Below are 19,284 nucleotides of genomic sequence, written 5' to 3' on the forward strand. Positions count from 1 at the left end.
TGGTGGTCAATGTGCTTCCACAGCCAACGTCCCACAAACCCTCCCCCCACCAGCCAGCCAGCCTGATGGCCCCGAATGGCCTGGCCAATCTCCCGCAGTCTCTCCCTTGGGCCAGGCAAACTCCCATAGCCCCTCCCCCCAGGTGACTGGCCAACCCTTTGGAGCACCTCCCGCTGACCAACCAACTTCCCATGGCCGTAACCCAAGGCCGGTTGACCAACATCCCACGTTTCCTCCCTCCAGCTGGCCCCAATGGCCCCGATCAGGCTGGCTGGCCAACCTTTCATGTCCCGTCCCGCCTGCCAACCTCCCACAGCCCCAATCAGCCCTGATTGAGGTACCCTACTCGTACATGAACTCATGCATTGGATCTAGTTTATATATATATATATATACATATATATATATATATATGTATATATATATATATATATATATAAGCTTAAGAGACCGTTACAACCAGTCAACCCGTCGCTATGATGCCCACTGACCACCAGGGGGCAGACACTCAATGCAGGAGCTGCCCCTGGTGGTAAGTGTGCTCCCAAAGCCAACCTCCTGTGGCCGGCCAACCTCCCATAGTCCCTTCCCCTGGCTGGTCGGCCCTGATCAGCCCGGATCAGGACTGGGCAAGACAGCCCCAATCAGCCCTGATTGGCGGGCAGGCCAAGGGACCCCCTACCTGTGCATAAATTTGTGCACCAGGCCTCTAGTAGAATTTGTAATATCATGTTAAGTACCGTATTATCTGAGGTTCTCTTTTGAGTAATGTAATAATAGTCTTATTTCAACATGAGGAGAGAGTTAAATTCTCAGAGTTGTTTGATCTATTTTTGGATGTGAGAGAATCTTAAAACAATACTTTTTAATTCTCAAGGTAAGGAAACTGAGGCCCAGAGAGAACTCTGGTCCCTAACTTGTGAGCCGCAGGCCAGCCCCAGCACACACACACCTCTGCCTCAGATACATGTATTTTGTCACACTGTCTCCTGAACTAACATTTATCATTGGCTTTTATGTACTTCAGTAAAAGCTCTTGCTTCAATATTATAGAAGGCAGTATGTCTTAATGTAGAAAATAAATAGTAGAAATAGAAATCTTGGCAGGATTCATTTCTCAAGGAAAAAACACTAAAATCTTATTTTAAATGTTTTACATTGTTATAAAGGGAATTAATCATAGGTGTTTGCCAAGTTGGATTATAGGTAGTATGTCAAGGGCAGCATTTGATGACCCCCTCGTCAATTCTCATCATTGGAAGAGAGAGCATGCAGTGTGTTTACCGTAGAGCTGCACATGGTATTGCACTGAAGCAGTTCATAGGGTATGAGAACAATTGTAATGCTTAATTGTCTGACATTTTAACCAAGGAAAAACACACTTTTATAGGTTTAACTTACTGTGATATTTTCCTCTCTTCCCCTTCCCCTTCAGGTGTCCCCTGGTCACCTTAGGGAAAAGTACAGCTCGTGTGCTACAGTATTTGTAGACAGCACTATTTCTCAGTCTGATTTGAAAATCACCTTGCAGTGGTGAGTACAAATAGGGGACAGAACCCTTATCCTGCCCATATGTACTTTCATTTGATTGTCCTTTTCAGTGCTCAGGTTAAAACACTGGTGTCAATTATATATTGATTTCCACTTCCATTTTAATCTTAGAGTGAATGGAAGAAGGGAAACCCACTTAACAATTGAAAAATCCCCCCAAAAGTGTTTATCTTTACTTGAGGCATTACTGTTCCTGAGACATTGTTGAACCAATGAAAGGAGAGGTGCGTTTTACTGAATGTTTCTGGAATAGAGTATTTCTTCATGAGATACAGGCCTAAAACCATGTGTACTACCCTGGAAGCTGCTCTTGGAAGAAGGGACAGCTTGTCCCCTACTGGCACCAGAGTGTATCTGCAATTACAGTTCATTGGATTGTGTCAGGTTTCCCCCATCCTACTTTCTTTTTTCCTGCACCATTTCTATATTGACATGCACTCTCCTTCCAGGAAAAATGCATCAAAGCAGTCTAAAGGAACAACTTTTCAAAATAATTTCTTTGAGGGTTAAATTTGTTCAACTGAGGTTTTAATTTCATAGATGAATTAAATTTAGTTATATATATATATATATATATATATGTATACATATATATTTACACATCTTCAAGAAACTACATTATATCGATCCATATGTAACAAAATCAAAGCAAAATCATGAGAGAGGTGAAGTTTGGGAAACATAGTCACAGTCAGGTTTACGCTTAAGCAAACATAACAGTGTCATGATGATGAAAACTATTCATGAAATTCTGTGAGTTCATAGTCCACAATTGGAGATGCACTTTAAAAACACCCTAATATGAAACTTTCAAGCTTACTTAAGAGCAAAATAAAACCAAACTAGGATGTAGAGCTTCCTGAATCCCATTGGCGCTGTCCAAGGATCATTATTGGTGTCTCTCCAGGATGAGAGGGTTGACTTTCCAGAACACAGTTTGAGAAATTCTACCTGAAAATATTAAAATCCTCATTCCTGATTTTATTTTTCAGTCCTAAGACATAATTTATTTATAAACTCAATTTTGTTTATATTGTATCAGCTTTTTGGCTAATTAAATTCCAGTAAATTCTACTTTAATTATAACAGCCAGTTCACAATCATAATAATGTAAGTTTCTTCTCTCATAACAACAGTTGAAATCAAATTGAGTTTCAGCAAAACTGGAGCCTGTCTCTCTCTAAAGTCCTGAGCTTTGGCACCCAACTCACAATCACTGAGTCTTTTTCTTCAGTCTGGCCACTAAATCCGGGAGTAAAAACCAGTCCTTTCTGGCTGCATTTCATAGCTTCTTTTGAAGTAGATGATTCTGGTGTTACAATATATAATTCAAGAGTTGTTTTGAAGATTAGCCTTACTTAGACAAGTGGGTGTTACGCCTTTTCCCTCCAAATTCGTCTAATTTTTGGAAGTACAGTAAATTTTCATTTGCTCTTATCAAGTTTTGAAAATGATCATTCAGTACATTTACTATTGGTAAATTAAAGGTTTAGTGAGAATATTAATAGAGCTCATTAGCTTTTAGGAATGGTTTTGCAAAAAAAGTTTATTCTGGGATAATAGTGCATTGTTCTCAATGGGATGGGTGAGCCTTATTAGAATCACTTACGCAATTTTTGTCTAAATGTGTCTCTAAACACATGCATTCCATTTCTCCTTCCCTAACACACTCTGTCACTCTCACAAGCCTTCTGATAAGCTGAGGAGGGATGGAAGGCATTTTTATGTGGAGAAAAGCATCGGGGATGATTTTGATTTTAACTCTACTTCATGTGTTCTCAAACTTTGCTGCACTTTGTCATCACCCGAGAAGCTTCCAAAGTTAACCAATGCCCGTTAAATCAGAGCACCTCAAAGTGGAAGAAGGCAGTTTGTAAAACTCCTCTGATGATCCCAATGCACAGCCAAGCTTGGGAAACACACTGCCTGGGTAGAGGGTAGAAGAAGGAGAACTGCTTCTCACTCTTGGTGGGACCTTGAGCAAGTCAGTTTTAAGCCTTGGTTACTTTCTCTGTAAAATGAGTTGTTGAGTTAAATATCATCACAAGTTCATTGGTTCCTTTCAGCTTATATGCTTCAAATTCTATGATTTTAAAATCATTTTGAAGATGAAACTGTTTGAAGCACTATAGAAGTGCCCATCTTTGATGCTAACAATGTTACAGGCCTTTGTACAACTGCTAATATTCTATAACGTAGTTATAAAATTCAGATTTGCTTTTCCTCAATTATTTGGAGCTTCATTTCTGACATTTGGGGTAAAGAGAAAAAGCATATAACTTGATCTACAGCACTCCTTTGTTTCATGTTACACAGCATCTGGGAATAACATAGGGATATAGGAACTTACGCAGTATGTGAGGACTTACATCTGCTCATTAAAATTTTATTTAAACTAATTTGGAAATAAATGTTTTTAATACTACACGGTGTATAATTTTACTTCATTGCATTCTTATATTTGCCATTAAATTTTCTTAACAATTATGTAAAAGTGACCTTAAATGATTCTCTTCGGTATAGAGCATTTTATTTAACTTTAGGGGAAGAAGGAAAATAGGTGGGCAGGTGGAAAAACTACTGTAGCTTAAATTTAAGCATGTGTGCAAGTAGATCTCACTTGTACAGGATGAAAGGTTCTCTGAGAAGAAAGGCAAAAGATAGGGCAAGAGTGTAATAACTTATATGTTATAATAATCACCCCAAACATGTCTTCTCACAGCATATTCCTTAGCATTTTGGTTTTCCTAATTTTAGTAACTGACAAAGAACTACCACAAGGCAGAAAGTGCTTGGGTGATACTTTCTGAATGAGGATCTCATGGCCACTGGGCAGCTGGGATGGTCTTCCCCCACCACAACCCTTTTCAAACCTGTCTTCAGACCTGACATAAAGTCAATTGTTACTTTTTCTTTTCTCCACAGCCTGGCATTAGCAATATATTACCACATAAAGAAGAGGTGAGTTTTAAAACCAGTCTTGTTATTCTAGCTAATAAACTTACAAGATATAAAGTTAGTGTTAGATTTTAACTATGGATATTATTGGAGTAAGCTATAGTGCTCTTATTACATTGTTGAAGCGAACCATTTGTTTTCATCTTAGGACTCCTAATGCTTAAGTTATTGAGGATCCTGAAGAAAATTTGTTTATGTGGGTTATATTGATATTTACTGTATTAGAAATTAAAATTGAGAATTTAAAAATGAATTCCTTGTATGTTGAAGCATGGTTTATATAGCACTGTTGAAATTTTGAGCAGGATACTGCTTTGTTGTGGCGGATTGCCTTGTGCGTTACAGGGTGTTTACAGCTTCCCTGGCCTCTCCTCACTAGATGCCAGTAGCATAATCTTCCCAGGCCCCGTTTTGACAACAAAAGCTGTATCCACCATGGCCGAAAGTTTCCTGGGGGGCAGAAACACCCCTGATAGCAAGTCATAGTGGTAACAAAATTCTTTATAAAAGAGAATCATTTTCCACAATAAATTGGTCGAATGGAAATTGTGTCACTTATTTACATTTTGCAAATCTCTTTATGTCTGGTTCAACAGAAGACAGCTGATTCTCACTTACACCCTGTCTTCAATCCTTAGTGATTACTCAGTCATTTCAATAATTTGTTTTGAATAAACAATATGCAGACCCAGCCTCATGTATCTTTATGGCTAGAAAAGTTTGTATTTTCAAAGCCTTCAGGTAATTTTGGATATTCTTTGATACTATACCAGAAGTCCACAGAAGCTGTCTTCTGAAATTAGTTACAATGGAATTTTAAATCCTATCTTTGAACTTGTACTAAGGTCTCTGTGAAATTAGTACCCATGCATACATCTTCTATGCTAAATGAATCTCTTAAATTGTAAGTAATTTTCTAATAACATTGTGCATTGGTCATTTGGAAAGTATCAGCTCACATTTCTTTTTACAGTATCAAAACTCACTTTTGTTAGGTAGCATCAAATAACCACCAGTCTTCCCAGAAAAAACTTTAGGTATTGAAAAACTGTTAGGTCACAAAAAGGATACAAGTTTTCCCCAATCTTGATTTTGAGCTTGATAGCTGGAACTGTGCATATGGCAAGAAATGTATAAGTTATTTTCCTGAAAATGACAGACTCACTTTTCAGTCTTGAGTGCACGACACTTGTATTATCAAATAAAAATATTATTCTCTGAGAACAGTAGGGCATTCATCTCACAACTAATTCCAAGTGCTTTTCCTTAACAACCACATTTCAGTATGCAGAAATGCTTAATGCATACTTCCCCTTGCAGCATTTCTCAACCTGTGGGTCACGACCCCTTTGGCGGTCGAATGATCCTTTCACAGGGGTCACTTAAGACCATCCTGCATATCAGATATTTACAGTACAACTCATAACAGTAACAACATTACAGTTATGAAGTAGCAACGAAAATAATTTTATGGTTGGGTCACAACATGAGGAACTGTATTTAAAGGGCCAGAAGGTTGAGAACCACTGTAGAGTATAAAAAGAAGATTCAACTTCTAATTACATTATTCATTGTCACTGCTTTACCAAAGATGTGCTTAAGTAAAGCATATTTCTTGTCAACAAGTGGCAGTGAAGAATAGAATGACTACTAGCACAGATTGGGACCCCTGCCTTGATTCTTGCTCAGAAACCAGTTTTACTGACTTTGGCTTTTATCCAGTCATTGCAAATGTCAGTATAAGTGCAGGCAGTGCCTTAATATTTCTATAGAAACAGTTTTGGCCTCATGGGTCTCCTGGAAATGGTCTAGTGGATCCACTGAAGCCTGCAAAACACACTTGGAGAACCACTGTGTAAATGAGCAGAGTGTAGTAGGGTGGAATATTAAACCTATAAACCCCCAGAAGACTGGTTTCCCTCACTCAGTTGGTTGGAGCATTGTCTTGTACACCAAAAGCTGGCAGGTTTGATTCCAAGTTAGGGCAGCACATACCTAGGTTGTAGGTTCAATACTGTAAGGCCACATAGCTACTTTTCCAGTTCCATGTATAGGAGGCAGCCAATCCATTTTTTCCCCCTCAAATCAATAGAGTGGTCACTTTTAAAATACAAAGGCAAATTTTAACCTCAGATTATTGTAAAGAATCAAGAAGAATATAATATAGGAAACTAGTGAGAGAAAAAACAGTGGAAAAAAAAACCAGGAATCTCATTCTCACATGAAGAATTGCCCACTACTACTGCGTTGTAAAATGTTCCTGTGTCTGCCAATGAGAGGTTAGAGGACTGGCCATCGATTTGGTTGCCTAGTGTTGCCTATTGGGGAGGGTCAATGCTTATAAAGGCAGCTCTGGCAGGTCATTGTCGAAAAAATTTCACAGAATTTGTTGTGCTGAATAAAAAGAGGTCAGAAAATTCCTACGGTATCTAAGAGAAGAATTTGTAGAAGGACTTTCTTTGTTGAAGGTTAAGCTCCCTCCACCCCCCTCTACTCCCAGCATATGTGTTGCTAACACGACAATTCCTGGATTAGTTTTTTTTCAATCACGTTCTTGTTTTCTAGAGATGCAAATAGATCCAAGGACATTTTTGATGAGAGACTCCATCCTGTCACAGTAAGTGCCAGTTGTATTGAGGTTGTCCTTTTCTCTCAGACAGTTGTGCTTATTCCATGCTGATTTGCTTCAAAATTAATCACTAGTAAAAAATTACTTTCTCCAGCTTGGAGTTCACATTACCTTCCTTTAAGTTTTCTTCCCCATCACATGTTGTATCTAATTATTTTACAAAAGGAATCTCTATATATAAAAGCATAAGCGACTGTCTAACTGGTAGCTATGGCACCAACTGACCAACAGGGGGCTGACACTCAATGCAGATGCTACTGAGTTGCTGTGACTTGGCAGCTGTGGTTCTCAGGTGATGAACCTGGAACCAGAGAGGAGGGACCCGATTCTGGGGTGTGTAACCCGAGAACTGCCCTCTTGCAATCCCAGACCCTTTGGGGGATGTCGGAGAGCGGTTTCAGCCTGATCCCTGCAAGCCAGACCACGGGAGCCCACCTGTGCACAAATCTGTGCATCAGACCTCTAGTGTTATATAAGAAACTAGAGGTCTGGTGCACAACATTTGTGTACTGGGGTGAGGGGTGCCTCAGCCTGACCTGCACCCTTTCACAGTCCGGGAGCCCTTGAGGGATGTTGGAGAGCTGGTTTTGGCCTGATCCCCGTATGCCAGGCCACGGGACCCCACCTGTGCTCAAATCCATGCACCAGGCCTCTAGTTTATAATAATAAAAGTGTACTATGCAAACCGACCAAACAACCAAACAGCAGAACGACCTTCCAGATGAACTTTGGATGACCATGCTATGACACACACTGGTGCCAGGCCTGCCAAGGTGGGTGCAATGTGATTGGTCAGGGGGCCCGGCCATCGCCCCACGATCGCCCTACAGAGGGAGGCCAAGGCCCCAAAGAGGGAGACACATGCCTCTGGCTGGTGGGGCGATCGATCGGGGTGAGGTGGCACTCCGTGATCGCCCCAATGAGGGAGGCCCAGGCCATCCTCTGGGCGGTGACCATTTGTGGAGCCCCAGCTGGGTGGGCAGAGCCCCACGACTAATTGTCCTAAAGAGGAAGACCCAGGCTACCCCTACAGACAGCACTGTCGTGTGTGGGCAGGGCCACCCTCTGCAGGGTGATTGATCTGGGGGCCCCCGCAATCAATCAACCCACAGAGGGAGGCCCAGCCCACTGGCTAGCAATGTGGTGGTGGGTGTGCAGGGCCAGCCAGTGATCACCCCGCAGAGGGAAAACCCAGGCCAGCCAATGATCACACCCCACGCCTGTTGCCCGCAGAGGGAGATGCCAAGTGATGGGGTAGGGGTTGGCAGTGCCACACCAATGGCAAGAAGTGGCAGCAACGGGGGCATGGCCAGCTGCCAGTAGCCAGGAGAAGGAAAGCCCCAATAGGGCCTCATCACAAGCCAAGCCTAGGGACCCTACACGAGGGGTCCCAGATTGTGAGAGGGCACAGGCTGAGGGCCACCCACCCATGCACGGATTTTGTGCACTGAGCCTCTCATGTTATATAAGAAACTAGAGGCCCGGTGCACGACATTCATGTACTGGCGGTGGGGGATCCCTCAGCCCAGTCTGTGCCACTTTTCAGTCTAGGAGCCCTTAGGGGATGTCTGACTGATGGCTTACATCCTTAGCACTGCCGCGGAGGCGAGAGAGGCTCCTGCCACAGCCACTGTGCTCACCAGCCATCAGCCTGGCTTCTGGCTGAGCAGCACTCTGCTTGTGGGAGCACACTAACCACCAGGGGTCAGCTCCTGTGTTGAGGCTCTGCCCCTTGGTGGTCAGTGCGCATCACAGCGACCAATTGTTCCGCCATTCAGTCGATTTACTTATTACCCTTTTATTATATAGGATAGGTCAGTAAGAACTGAGTTTCAGCTTTGTATAATTAGTGAGCTACAGTGGACAACATGCCTGAAAAACAAAAATGTATATTTTTAAAAGAAAATTTTCAATAGCATCAAGCAATATTAATATTTGTACATAAACCTAATAGATATGTCAGGATCTCTAGAAGACAATTAAACAGCTATTTAAATATTGAATTAATTAGAAAGACAAAAATTTTCAAATGTCTTCAGATATGCTCTATAACAATATGTGGCTGGTGAGCACTGTATGCACAGCACAGCCTTAGAGCCTGATGGTTACATTCTCAAAGTTGATTGCAGAGAAGTATGACATGATAACCAACAAGTCTTTGGAGCCTAAAAATAGGTCACATTTAGACAGAATATTGTAGGGGAAGTTCGAAAGGAATATATACATATTCTGAGGTTGTGCCTGTATTTATCTTTATTGAGTGTCAATATTTAGTCGCTGTTTTTTAAGGTCCCATTATTTATATTTAAAAGGCTAAAATAGCCGAAACCGGTTTGGCTCAGTGGATGGAGCGTCGGCCTGCGGACTGAGGGGTCCCAGGTTCGATTCCGGTCAAGGGCATGTGCCTGGGTTGCGGGCACATTCCCAGTGGGGGATGTGCAGGAGGCGGCTGATCGATGTTTCTCTCTCATCGATGTTTCTGGCTCTCTGTCTCTCTCCCTTCCTCTCTGTGGAAAGTCAATAAAATATATTAAAAAAAAGAAAAAAAATAAATAAAAGGCTAAAATACATGTCACCCAATCAAAATTATTTTAAGCGGCACATGGGCACAAGTGGAACATGGTTGTTACAAAAGTACTCAATATTTTTCTTCAATGGGTACTTTCTTTCAGGAAGAAAAGGTTCCTGAGGAATTCTTTCATCATAATCCTGATCCCGAATCAATTTACAGATTTATTCGACCTTTCTTCATTGCCTTTAAGGCAACAGGAGGATATGCCATAACAACATTGGTAAGATAGTTCTTCCTTCAGAACTTTATTAAGGGAAACCTATCAAAGGATGTAAAGTTCACACACTTGAGCTTAATAATCACTATGATTTAAAATGTCCTTGCTTTTTTCACCACAAAGCGATTGTTATCAAAGGCAGCAGGAGGGAGAGGTTTCCAATTTCTCCCTCCAGACCTCAGGAGACATAGGCACATGCAGTGCACACAGGCATACATACAAGGTGTGCTGATGGGGCAGGATGGGGGCAATAACAGAACCTTCTGGGCCCCAGGCAGTGTCAGGTTCAGTGTAGGTCTAAGCTGAGTCGCAGGCTGCATTCCCCAGGCAGTTGTAATGTGTGTCCTGACAGAGAACTAGAGCCCAATGTTCTCTGTTCCTTGGATGATGGGTGTTCATCCGTCCTTGCTGTCCTCTTGTGCCTGCCTGTGATGTTTCCAGGATGCTAGTGCCAGTAGGACGTGAAAGGGCTTTGCTGGTTGTCTGCTCAGCTACAGCTCTGTAAGGGGCTCTGTGTCATTCATCCAGGCTTCCTGTGGAAAGAGTGTGTCATTTGGAATGAGTGGTCCATTCTAGTGAGAAGGAATGGGGATTGTATCACTCCTCCCTCGGACAATCCTAAAGGGGAAAGTCTCCTGCTTGGTCTGAGGGAAGAGTACTTAGTGCAGTGCCTCCTCCGTCAGTGTTCAGTCAGAATTTTGGAGAGGCAGCCTGTGCTTCCGAATAGAGACCCCTCAGTGGGCACTGGATTAGACACAGGCCTTTCCACAGAGCTGCCAGCCCTCTGGAGTGCTGAGCACAGCTGATCAAAGGCGGGAGTGGTGCTCCCACTTGAAGAGCTAGGGAACTCAGCAAGGAGAGCATCTGGGGTAGAAGAGGATGAGTGCTTTTCAAACACATTAAGATGATGCACCTGTGAGACAGAGGGGCATCTCTAGAGATCATCCTACTATATAAAAACCCTGAGTTCGTCATAATCAGAGGTTCAGCCAACCGAAAGTCAGTCCTGCAGTCAGCACTTGGTTGCCGTGGTGACCCAGCACTGACTGCTGCGGCTGCAGGCACTATGACCCAGCACTGACTGCTGAGGGGACTGCAAACCAGGCCCAGAGAGAGGCCTGAAGAGAGAAGCAGGGTCTGATCCATAGCCTGTGTGGCAGCTGTTGATCAACACTTGCCTCTCTCTTTGTCTCCAAGCCGGGCCAGCAGCAGCACCTCTATTTCTCTCCAGGCCTCCACCGAGGCTGATCATCAGTGCCGCACTTCTGAGCAGGCTCTGTTGATAGACCCAGAGACGCTGACTGGCATAGAAACTGACCAGTCAGAACCAAATCTGGGTGAAATGTGAGCAGGCAATGGCTGCCTAGGAAGCAGAGCTTTTGATGCTGATTGGCATAGAAAGAGACTAGTCAGAACCAAATTGGCCAGCAGAGGAGGGCAGTTAGGGGTGATCAGGCAGTCAGGCAGAGGCAGTTACGGGCAATTAGGCAGGCAGGCAGGCAGGCAGGCAGGCAGGAAGGCAGGCAGAGGCAGTTAGGGGCAATCAGGCAGGTAGGCAAGTGAGCAGTTAGGAGCCAGCAGTTCCAGATTGTGAGGGAGATGTCCGACTGCCAGTTTAGGCCCATGGGATTGGGCCTAATCTGGCAGTTGGACATCCCCCAAGGGGTTCCCGATTGGAGAGGGTGTAGGCTAGGCTGAGGGAACACCCCCCTCCATGCACGCTTTTGATGCACCAGGCCACGCGTTTGAATATGTGGAATTCGAGCATGAATCTGAGCTACTGGTAGGGAATTAGTATTAGCTATTCCAATACCGAGAAAATGTGTGAATAAAAAGTGCATGGAAGCAGGAAGAGTAACAGGAGCAGGTATTTAGTGGATATTTATGGAATGAGCAACTTCTTGTCAGCATTGAGCACTTTGACCTCACTCTCTTTCTGGAACCTCGCTTATCTTCCTTCTATTTTATTGTTTCTCCCTGTTTTCGATAGCATCCTAAGCTATGCCTGATGATTTCTCCTTCAGACCTGAGTCCTTACAGATCTAAGTGCAGAGGATAGAGGAGAGCCATGGTTGAATAAAGTGTTTGCTTTTATGGAGCTTCTGTCCTAGTGAGGAAGAGATAAATATTTCTTTAACTGAATGTTGTTAAAAGGTGAATATCTCAGGTAGTAGTAAATATCACGAAGGTACAGCAGGGTGACGTGATATCATGCTGAGAGGGGCTTGCTACTTGAGAGAGGTGATCAGGAAGAGCCTCTGTAAGAGATGACATCTGACCCTGGCCTGACTGAACTGAGGAAGATGAGGAGCTCTGGCGTTATGTGCAGAGGGAATCAGTGCCAGCCTCTGAGATGGGAACTTATACTTGGTATTTGAGTAAGAGTGAGGTATGGCCAGTGTGGTCAGAGTGTGGAATGAGGGAGAGAATGTAGGTCATGTGGACCAAAAGGGCAAGTGCTACCTGATTGGGCCTTGCAGCTTGCAGGTCATGGGAGAAAGTGACATTTTTATTTGTTTGGTGGAAACACTTTGGCAGAGTTGAGCAGGGTGGGGAAGTGCTCTTGATTACAAAAGCTATCCAGGCTGCTTTGGGGAGAATGATGGTAGCTGGGAGTCTGAGTGGAGGCCGAGAAGTCAGGGGCAATAACAGTGACATGGGTGAGAAGTGACAAATAGACTAGGAAGCAGCCTCACTATCAGTGACAGGCAGCGATAACAAGAGTTGCCAACAGTTTGCAACAGGTCAACTCAATTGGATGTCTTTGGCCAAGCACTTAGGCAAATGGCAGTGCCCCACATGACATTAGGGAATGCGTGGGGAGTGGGGAGCTAGGGTGAAGAGCTCTGGTTTGTATGTGCACATGCACCGATGACCTTAGCATAGTAGTTTTGGTCGAGTGACAGTGCCAGGGGCAGACTACAGTGGGTGAAGGAGAGAGTGGGAGATGAGAAGCAACTTCAGGGCATTCACTGTGAGCAAACAGAGAGGAGGCAGTCTAGGGATTGTGGGGAGTGGGATGGGTATCACATAAATACATTCATATTGGGGAGAATCTCTGGCACAGGAAAGTGTTCAAGAAGAGGTAATTCTGGGAGGTGTTCTTCAGAAGTGGGATGGGATTGACTTCACTGCTAGAAGAGTTTCAGTGAAAAGAGAAATCTCAATTCCACTGACACAGGAGGGCAAGTGGTATAAATGAATGAGAAATGGCACATTCTAAATCTGTAGAAGTGATGAAGGAAAGTTGAGTGATTTCCAATGTTGTGTATGTCTCTAATTATTCCCAGGAAGTTGACAGTTAAACCTTGTAAGGAGGTTCATTCATAGGATATCTGGGAGCATTTACCTTTGGAAGATTGGTGCAAACTTTCACTAATAGCACATAATGTTCAATAACCTTTTGCTTTCTATAATACAGTTGGGTTTTAACACCTTTGGCTAATGTGGGCTGTCAATCTGATAACCTCAGACAGTAAACATATTCTCCTTCAAAGAACCCTTTGACGAAACAGCAAATCACAGCTTGCCTCTATAATCTTTGCTTAGCTGTTAACTTCACCCAGTTCTTTGTAGAATAGACATGTAATACATGTGAAGAAATCATGAGATCTCACCAGCTATCTGGCAGGTTTAGAGGAGAACCAGGGAGATAGAGACTGGCAGCTCTGCTACCAACTGAAACCAACAGAACTGACCAAGCCTCAGGTTGTGTAAGACAGAGATGGATTTCACAGAATCGTGATGGAGATGTGAGGCTTAGGGGATATGAAATGTCTATCCTTGGTGTGCGTGTGTGTTTCTTACAAAGGCACTAAGTCCAGGAATACCTGACATTTGTAGAGACCTGCCTCAGACAAACCTGTTTGCACTGCCTGTCCTGCTGCACCACACAGCAGCCACTGGGGGGACTCTCTTTAAAAAAATGTTTAATCCTCACCAGAGGATATTTTATCCATTGATTATCAGAGAAAGTAGAAAAGAAAGTAGAGGAGAGGAGAAAGAGAGAGAGAATCATCAGTATGAGAGAGAGACATCTATTGATTGCCTCCCGCATGAGTCCTGACAGGGGCCAAGAGTGGAACCAGCGACTCTTTGGTGAGCACGCTGGAAATTCACATGGGAAAGTAGGCAGTAGAAGTGTCTGATTTGCAACTGTTTCTTGGCCTCTGGCTTTGGCTGGCCAAGCAGTCTCTCTAGAAGCTATGAATAAAAGGCATGTCAAAAACTGATGAAATCTGTAATTCCTGAAAGTTCTTATCACAGCACTTAAACTGAACTAGAATCAAAAACCAGTGTTCTACTTTGCAGGTTTACATAGAAAGACTTTTATCTTATGCTGAAATCGACATTTGCCCATCTAACTGGAAACGCATTGTTTTGGGAGCGATTATTCTGACCTACAAGTATCTGCACGATGAGGCTATGTGGAATTTTCACTTCTTCTCATTGCTAAGGGGCATTACAATCAAGAACTTGTGAGTTGGCAAGATTTTGATGAAGTTTCAAACCATTTTCAAATACCTTATTTGCCCCCATAAAGTTTACAAAATAAGAAATATTTTGAAAGGTTCCATTGTGCAGAGGACTGAACTAGGCATAAAATTACATACATTTTTCTATCCATATTTGCTTTGACATTTCATACTCCTCATTAATTAGTATGTCTTCATGTGTTATTATTGTAATAATCTGTGTGATAATTTGGTATATTTCTGTGGTAGCAAAGTTTGTAGAAGCTCAGATTCAAAAACAACAGTAATGTAAATACCTTCATGCCTTTCTTAACGCTTTCTACCAGTTCAGGTCTTTTATTCCCCCGTTTTCAAAATTTCATTTATTTTCAATAAGACTTTACATTCAAAATCTATATATAAAGAGAAAACTAAGCGACCGGCTGCCCAGCCAGTAGTTATGATGTGCACTCGTGACCTGGGCAGATGCTTAACGCAGGAGTGAAACCATAGGAATGGGAACATGGAACAGACTGATGAATCTCAGAGAGAATGGGGGAGTGGGAAGTGCGGGAAGAGATTAACCAAAGATCTTATATACATACTAGAGGCCCAGTGCACAGATTCGTGCACCAGTGGGATCCCTTGGCCTGGCCTGCAGGGATCAGGCCGAAACTGGCTCTCTGACATCCCCCGAGGGGTCCCGGGTTGTGTAAGAACACAAATCTGTGCACCGGGCTTCTCGTTATTTCATATTAGTCTCAGGTGTACAGCATAATGGTTAGAAAATCATGTGCTTTGCGAAGTGTTTTCCACAGTATTTTTAGTACTGACCTGACACCATGCATAGTTATTGCAGTATTATTGACTCTCTTTCCCATGGTGTAATTTATATCCCCATAACTGCATTGTAATTGCCAGTCTGTACTTCTCAATTTCTTCACCTTCTTCACCCAGCGCCCCCAAACCTCTTCTCCTCTGGCAACCATCAAAATGTTCCCTTTACCTCTGAGTCTGCTTCTGTTTTGTTTGTTCATTTATATTGCTTTTGAGTGAAATCATATGTTATTTGTATTTCTCTGACTGATTTATTTCACTAACATTATACCCTCTAGGTCCAACTATTCTCTCATAAATGGCAGGAATTCATTCTTTTTTATGGATGAGTCATGATATTCCACTGCTTTTTTATCCACTCATCAGTTAATGGGCACTTGAGTTGCTTCTACAGCTTAAGGATTATGAATAATACTGCAGTGAATATAGGGTGCATATATCCTCTCAATTAGTGCCCTGGTTTTCTTCAGATATATACCAGGGGTTGAATCACTGAGTCATAGGCAGTTCAATTTTTAATTTTTGAGGAACTTCCATACTATTTCCCACAGTGTCTGCACCAATATACCTTGCCACCACATCCTTGTCAGCACTTGCTGTTTGTTGATGATAGCCATTCTGACAGGTGTGAGGATATCTCATTGTGGTTTTAATTTGCATATCACTGATGATAAGTGATGTTAAGCATCTTTTCCTGTCTATCAGCCATCTCTATGCTCTCTTTGGATAAGTGTCTTTTCAGGTCCTCTGTCCATTTTTTAATTAGATTGTTCGTATTTTTGGTATTGAGCTGTATATGTTTTTTATAAGGTGTTGCGTTATATATGTTTTTTATAAATTTTGAATATTAAACCCCCTATTAGATATATCAATGTCACATATGTTTTCCCATCAGTGGGTTGTCTTTTTATTTTGTTGCTGTTTTCTTTTGCTATACTAAAACTATTAGTTTGATATAGTCCCAATCCTTTATTTTTTCTTTTATTTTGCTTGCTCAGGGTAATCTATCAGCAAAGCACTAAGAGAAATATTCCAGATTTTAGTGCCTATGTTTTCTTCTAGGAGTTTTATGGTTTTGACACTTACATTTAGGTTAACAATCCATTTTGAGTCTATTCTTGTATATGGTGTAAGAAGTGGTCTAGCTTCAATGTTTGAATGTATCTGTTCAATTTACCCAACATCATTTATTGAATAGACTGTCTTCATACCGTTGAATGAAGTCTCCTCTTTTGTCAAATAGTAATTAAACATATAGGTGTGGGGTTATTTCTGGGCTTTCAATTTTGTTTCATTGATCTATGTTTGTTTTCATGCTAGTACCATGCTGTTTTGATGACTCTAACCCTGTAGTGGAGTTTGATATCAGGTAGTGTGATACCTCCAGCCTCTTTTGTTTTTCTCTCAACTGCTGTGACGAATTGTCCAGGGTCTTTTGTGGGTCCGTATAAAACTCTGGATTAGTTGTTCTACTTCTGTAAAAGATGGCATTGGCATCTTGATAGGAATTTGGTTGAAAGAGATTATTTGAGGTGGTATGGACATTTTAAAGGTGTTAATGCTTCCTGTCCATGAGCATTGTACATGCTTCCATTGATTTGTCTCTTCCTCAGTTTGTTTTTTGGTGTCTGATAATTTTCCAAGAGTTTTCCCCTCAAAGATAAGAGTGGTGGTTCTGAATGGATCCATTTGTTGCTGTGGTGATGTGCCCAGTACTTTTGTTGGCACATCTCTATTTTACTAATCCCCTTCCTGCTATCAGCCTGGTAAAATGTCTGCAAGTTCTTCAGAGCTAAGAAACAGCATACATCATTCCTTACATCTGAGCACTAGAGTGGAGCCCTGAGAGTGAGCAAGAAGAATAAACCTACAGCTGCACTAATGGAACTCTGATAATTGAGCCCCTAGTCAACAGCTGTTGTGCACAAGAGACATAACCTCCTTCCCTTTGTCCCAAACTCAAAGTCCTTCCCCTTGTCCCAAACTCAAAGGGGACCACAAATTGTTGAGCCTTGTTTGCCTGTTTGAACATTAGTGTATTAGCCCAGCTGGGTAGCCTTTATTTAATTCAAAACTAAACTCAGAGCCAACCTAGTAGCTTAGAATGACAATATTGAAGAGAACCATGTTGACTAAAATTGCCCTGTGGTGGTTTTGTGTTTTCCTTCTTCCCCAGAAATGAGTTGGAAAGGCAATACATATGTCTACTGCGGTTTCGTCTGTATGTTTCTACCAGTGTCTATGCCCAATACTATTTTGACCTTCGGTCCTTAGCAAGTGAACATGGATTGTTGCCTATTGCATTGACTCCTCTTCGAAAAGAAAGAGCACTGAACCTAGAGGTAAGGCTGTGGAATCACAAAGTGGGGTTTTCTGTCAGACTCAAAAACCAGTATCTGTGCATAAATCATATTACGTAGAGACTAGGAAAATGAAAAGCTGTTTTAAACTAACACATTGAATAAGACTTATTAACTCTCTCACGTCATATTAGCAGTATTTTTATGGTGTATATAAGAATCCTACATTATAAAAATTACCTTTTCTGTGACCACGATTCAGAAAAATTTAAATCCATTTTAAACTTTGATGGGTTTTTTTGAAACTGTATTCTATTTTATAACCATACATGAATAATTTACTACAATTGTATCATTAATCATTTCTACAACCATATTCTACTTATCACTCTTAACTCAGTTTGCAAATTCATGTCTTTTCTGTATAGATCACAGTTCAGTACCTTCAGTTTGTTAGACAGAAGTAACCTGAGAGAGTGATACTTAGATTGTAGAATATGTACTTCAAGCACTGGGTGTAGAAAGTATATGGGTTTTTAATGGCATTTGTAAAGTATGTGCGACAAAGTAATATTTATGGCTTATGAATTCTGGGGAGTATACAACAAAATTACAACAAAAATGGACAGTTTTTGTGGTACTTAATAGTCCTTTAGAGTGCGTCTGCCTTAATGTGCAAGTGAAATAGTACCTTGATGGTGCATCAGTCACTAGCCCTTTCGAGCTTTCAGTAAAATACAGCACATGCCTGCCTCATTAAAATTTGCTTAGAGTAAATGCTAGCTAATGAAGATTGGATAGAATGTAAACAGCTGAGTAAACAATGACTTTTCCCAACTGTATATTTATTATATTTAAGGAACCAAGTGTACAGACAACAGATGATACTGTTGTAAGACAGACTGTCACACCTTTGACATCTTGAAAAAACCCAAACTTTAAAAAATTCTGAGTTCCCCTTTGCTCTGTCAATCTAATCAGAGTCCCTAAACTACTTAACTTCGTGGATGAACATAATATAGGATCCCAAGGACCATGCAGTGTATATGCCAGCTCTACGAAGAGGCAATGACTATAATCCATATAAAGAAGTGGGACTGTGTGGCTATCAGTGATGCTTTCTCTGTGAAGGCTGCAGCTCCTTTATTTTGAATGTGCCTGTGTTCTATCTCATGTCTCCCCCTAGGCCATTTCCAGATATTGTGAAAACAAAAACCTGTGCAGGGTGGCCACAAAAAAATCTGGCAGCTGTGCTAACCTTACTGATGTGCAGCGTGGCCATGCCATCTTATCTTAAGGAGGAATGAGGGCTGTGACATGGTGAGCGCCTCATCTGCAAGGACTGGAGAAGAATCACTGCTTCTGCTCCAATCCCAGATAAGTTCTTTTCTTTTAAGGGAGACGGGGGTGGCGGGGAGGGGGAGGTTGACATAATGAGTATCTCACCTACCAAAACAAGGACTGTTGAAGTATAATATTCCCTATTCTGGCAAGTTTAGTATTTCCTCTTAAAAATAAGTGAAAGGTTTTAACCTGATGAGGATCTTTTTTAGCCTATGCTTCATTTATGATCCTTAGTATTTTTCATTTCCCTTTGATTATTTTTATTACTAGATGATATTACATTTGTTTAATTTTGTTTTCATTTTTGGATACAAAGGAAATGTCTCTCTTAAACTTTTAACAATTTCTAGTTAACCTGCCACTTGACGTTTTCTTTTCAGCTTTGGTCTTCTCACTTAGTAAGTTTAAAGTACCTATTTCTG

The 19,284-nt window shown here is 41.8% G+C and overlaps 1 protein-coding gene across 1 annotated transcript; it reads left to right on the forward strand.

Annotated features, from left to right (window-relative positions):
• Nucleotides 1–511: 511 nt before the first annotated feature.
• LOC139016205 (cyclin-Y-like protein 1) lies at nucleotides 512–18,815 on the forward strand. Its single transcript, XM_070423954.1, has 8 exons — nucleotides 512–532; nucleotides 1,436–1,533; nucleotides 4,477–4,512; nucleotides 7,075–7,126; nucleotides 9,811–9,930; nucleotides 14,239–14,405; nucleotides 17,395–17,560; nucleotides 18,705–18,815. The coding sequence occupies exons 1-8, from the start codon at nucleotides 512–514 to the stop codon at nucleotides 18,813–18,815; spliced, it is 771 nt and encodes a 256-aa protein (XP_070280055.1).
• Nucleotides 18,816–19,284: the final 469 nt, after the last annotated feature.

The sequence above is a fragment of the Myotis yumanensis genome, unplaced genomic scaffold (genome assembly GCF_028538775.1).
Source record: "Myotis yumanensis isolate MYYU_CA2020_CCGP unplaced genomic scaffold, mMyoYum1.0.hap1 SCAF_1, whole genome shotgun sequence".
In the NCBI taxonomy this organism is placed as follows: Eukaryota; Metazoa; Chordata; class Mammalia; order Chiroptera; family Vespertilionidae; genus Myotis; species Myotis yumanensis.

Excerpts from the sequence above, each read along its gene's own strand:
- LOC139016205 (XM_070423954.1), top strand. The coding sequence starts at position 512 with ATGCAGGAGCTGCCCCTGGTG. Across the intron at positions 4,513-7,074 it reads TATTACCACATAAAGAAGAG|AGATGCAAATAGATCCAAGG; the intron begins GTGAGTTTTAAA and ends CTTGTTTTCTAG. Across the intron at positions 14,406-17,394 it reads GGCATTACAATCAAGAACTT|AAATGAGTTGGAAAGGCAAT; the intron begins GTGAGTTGGCAA and ends CTTCTTCCCCAG.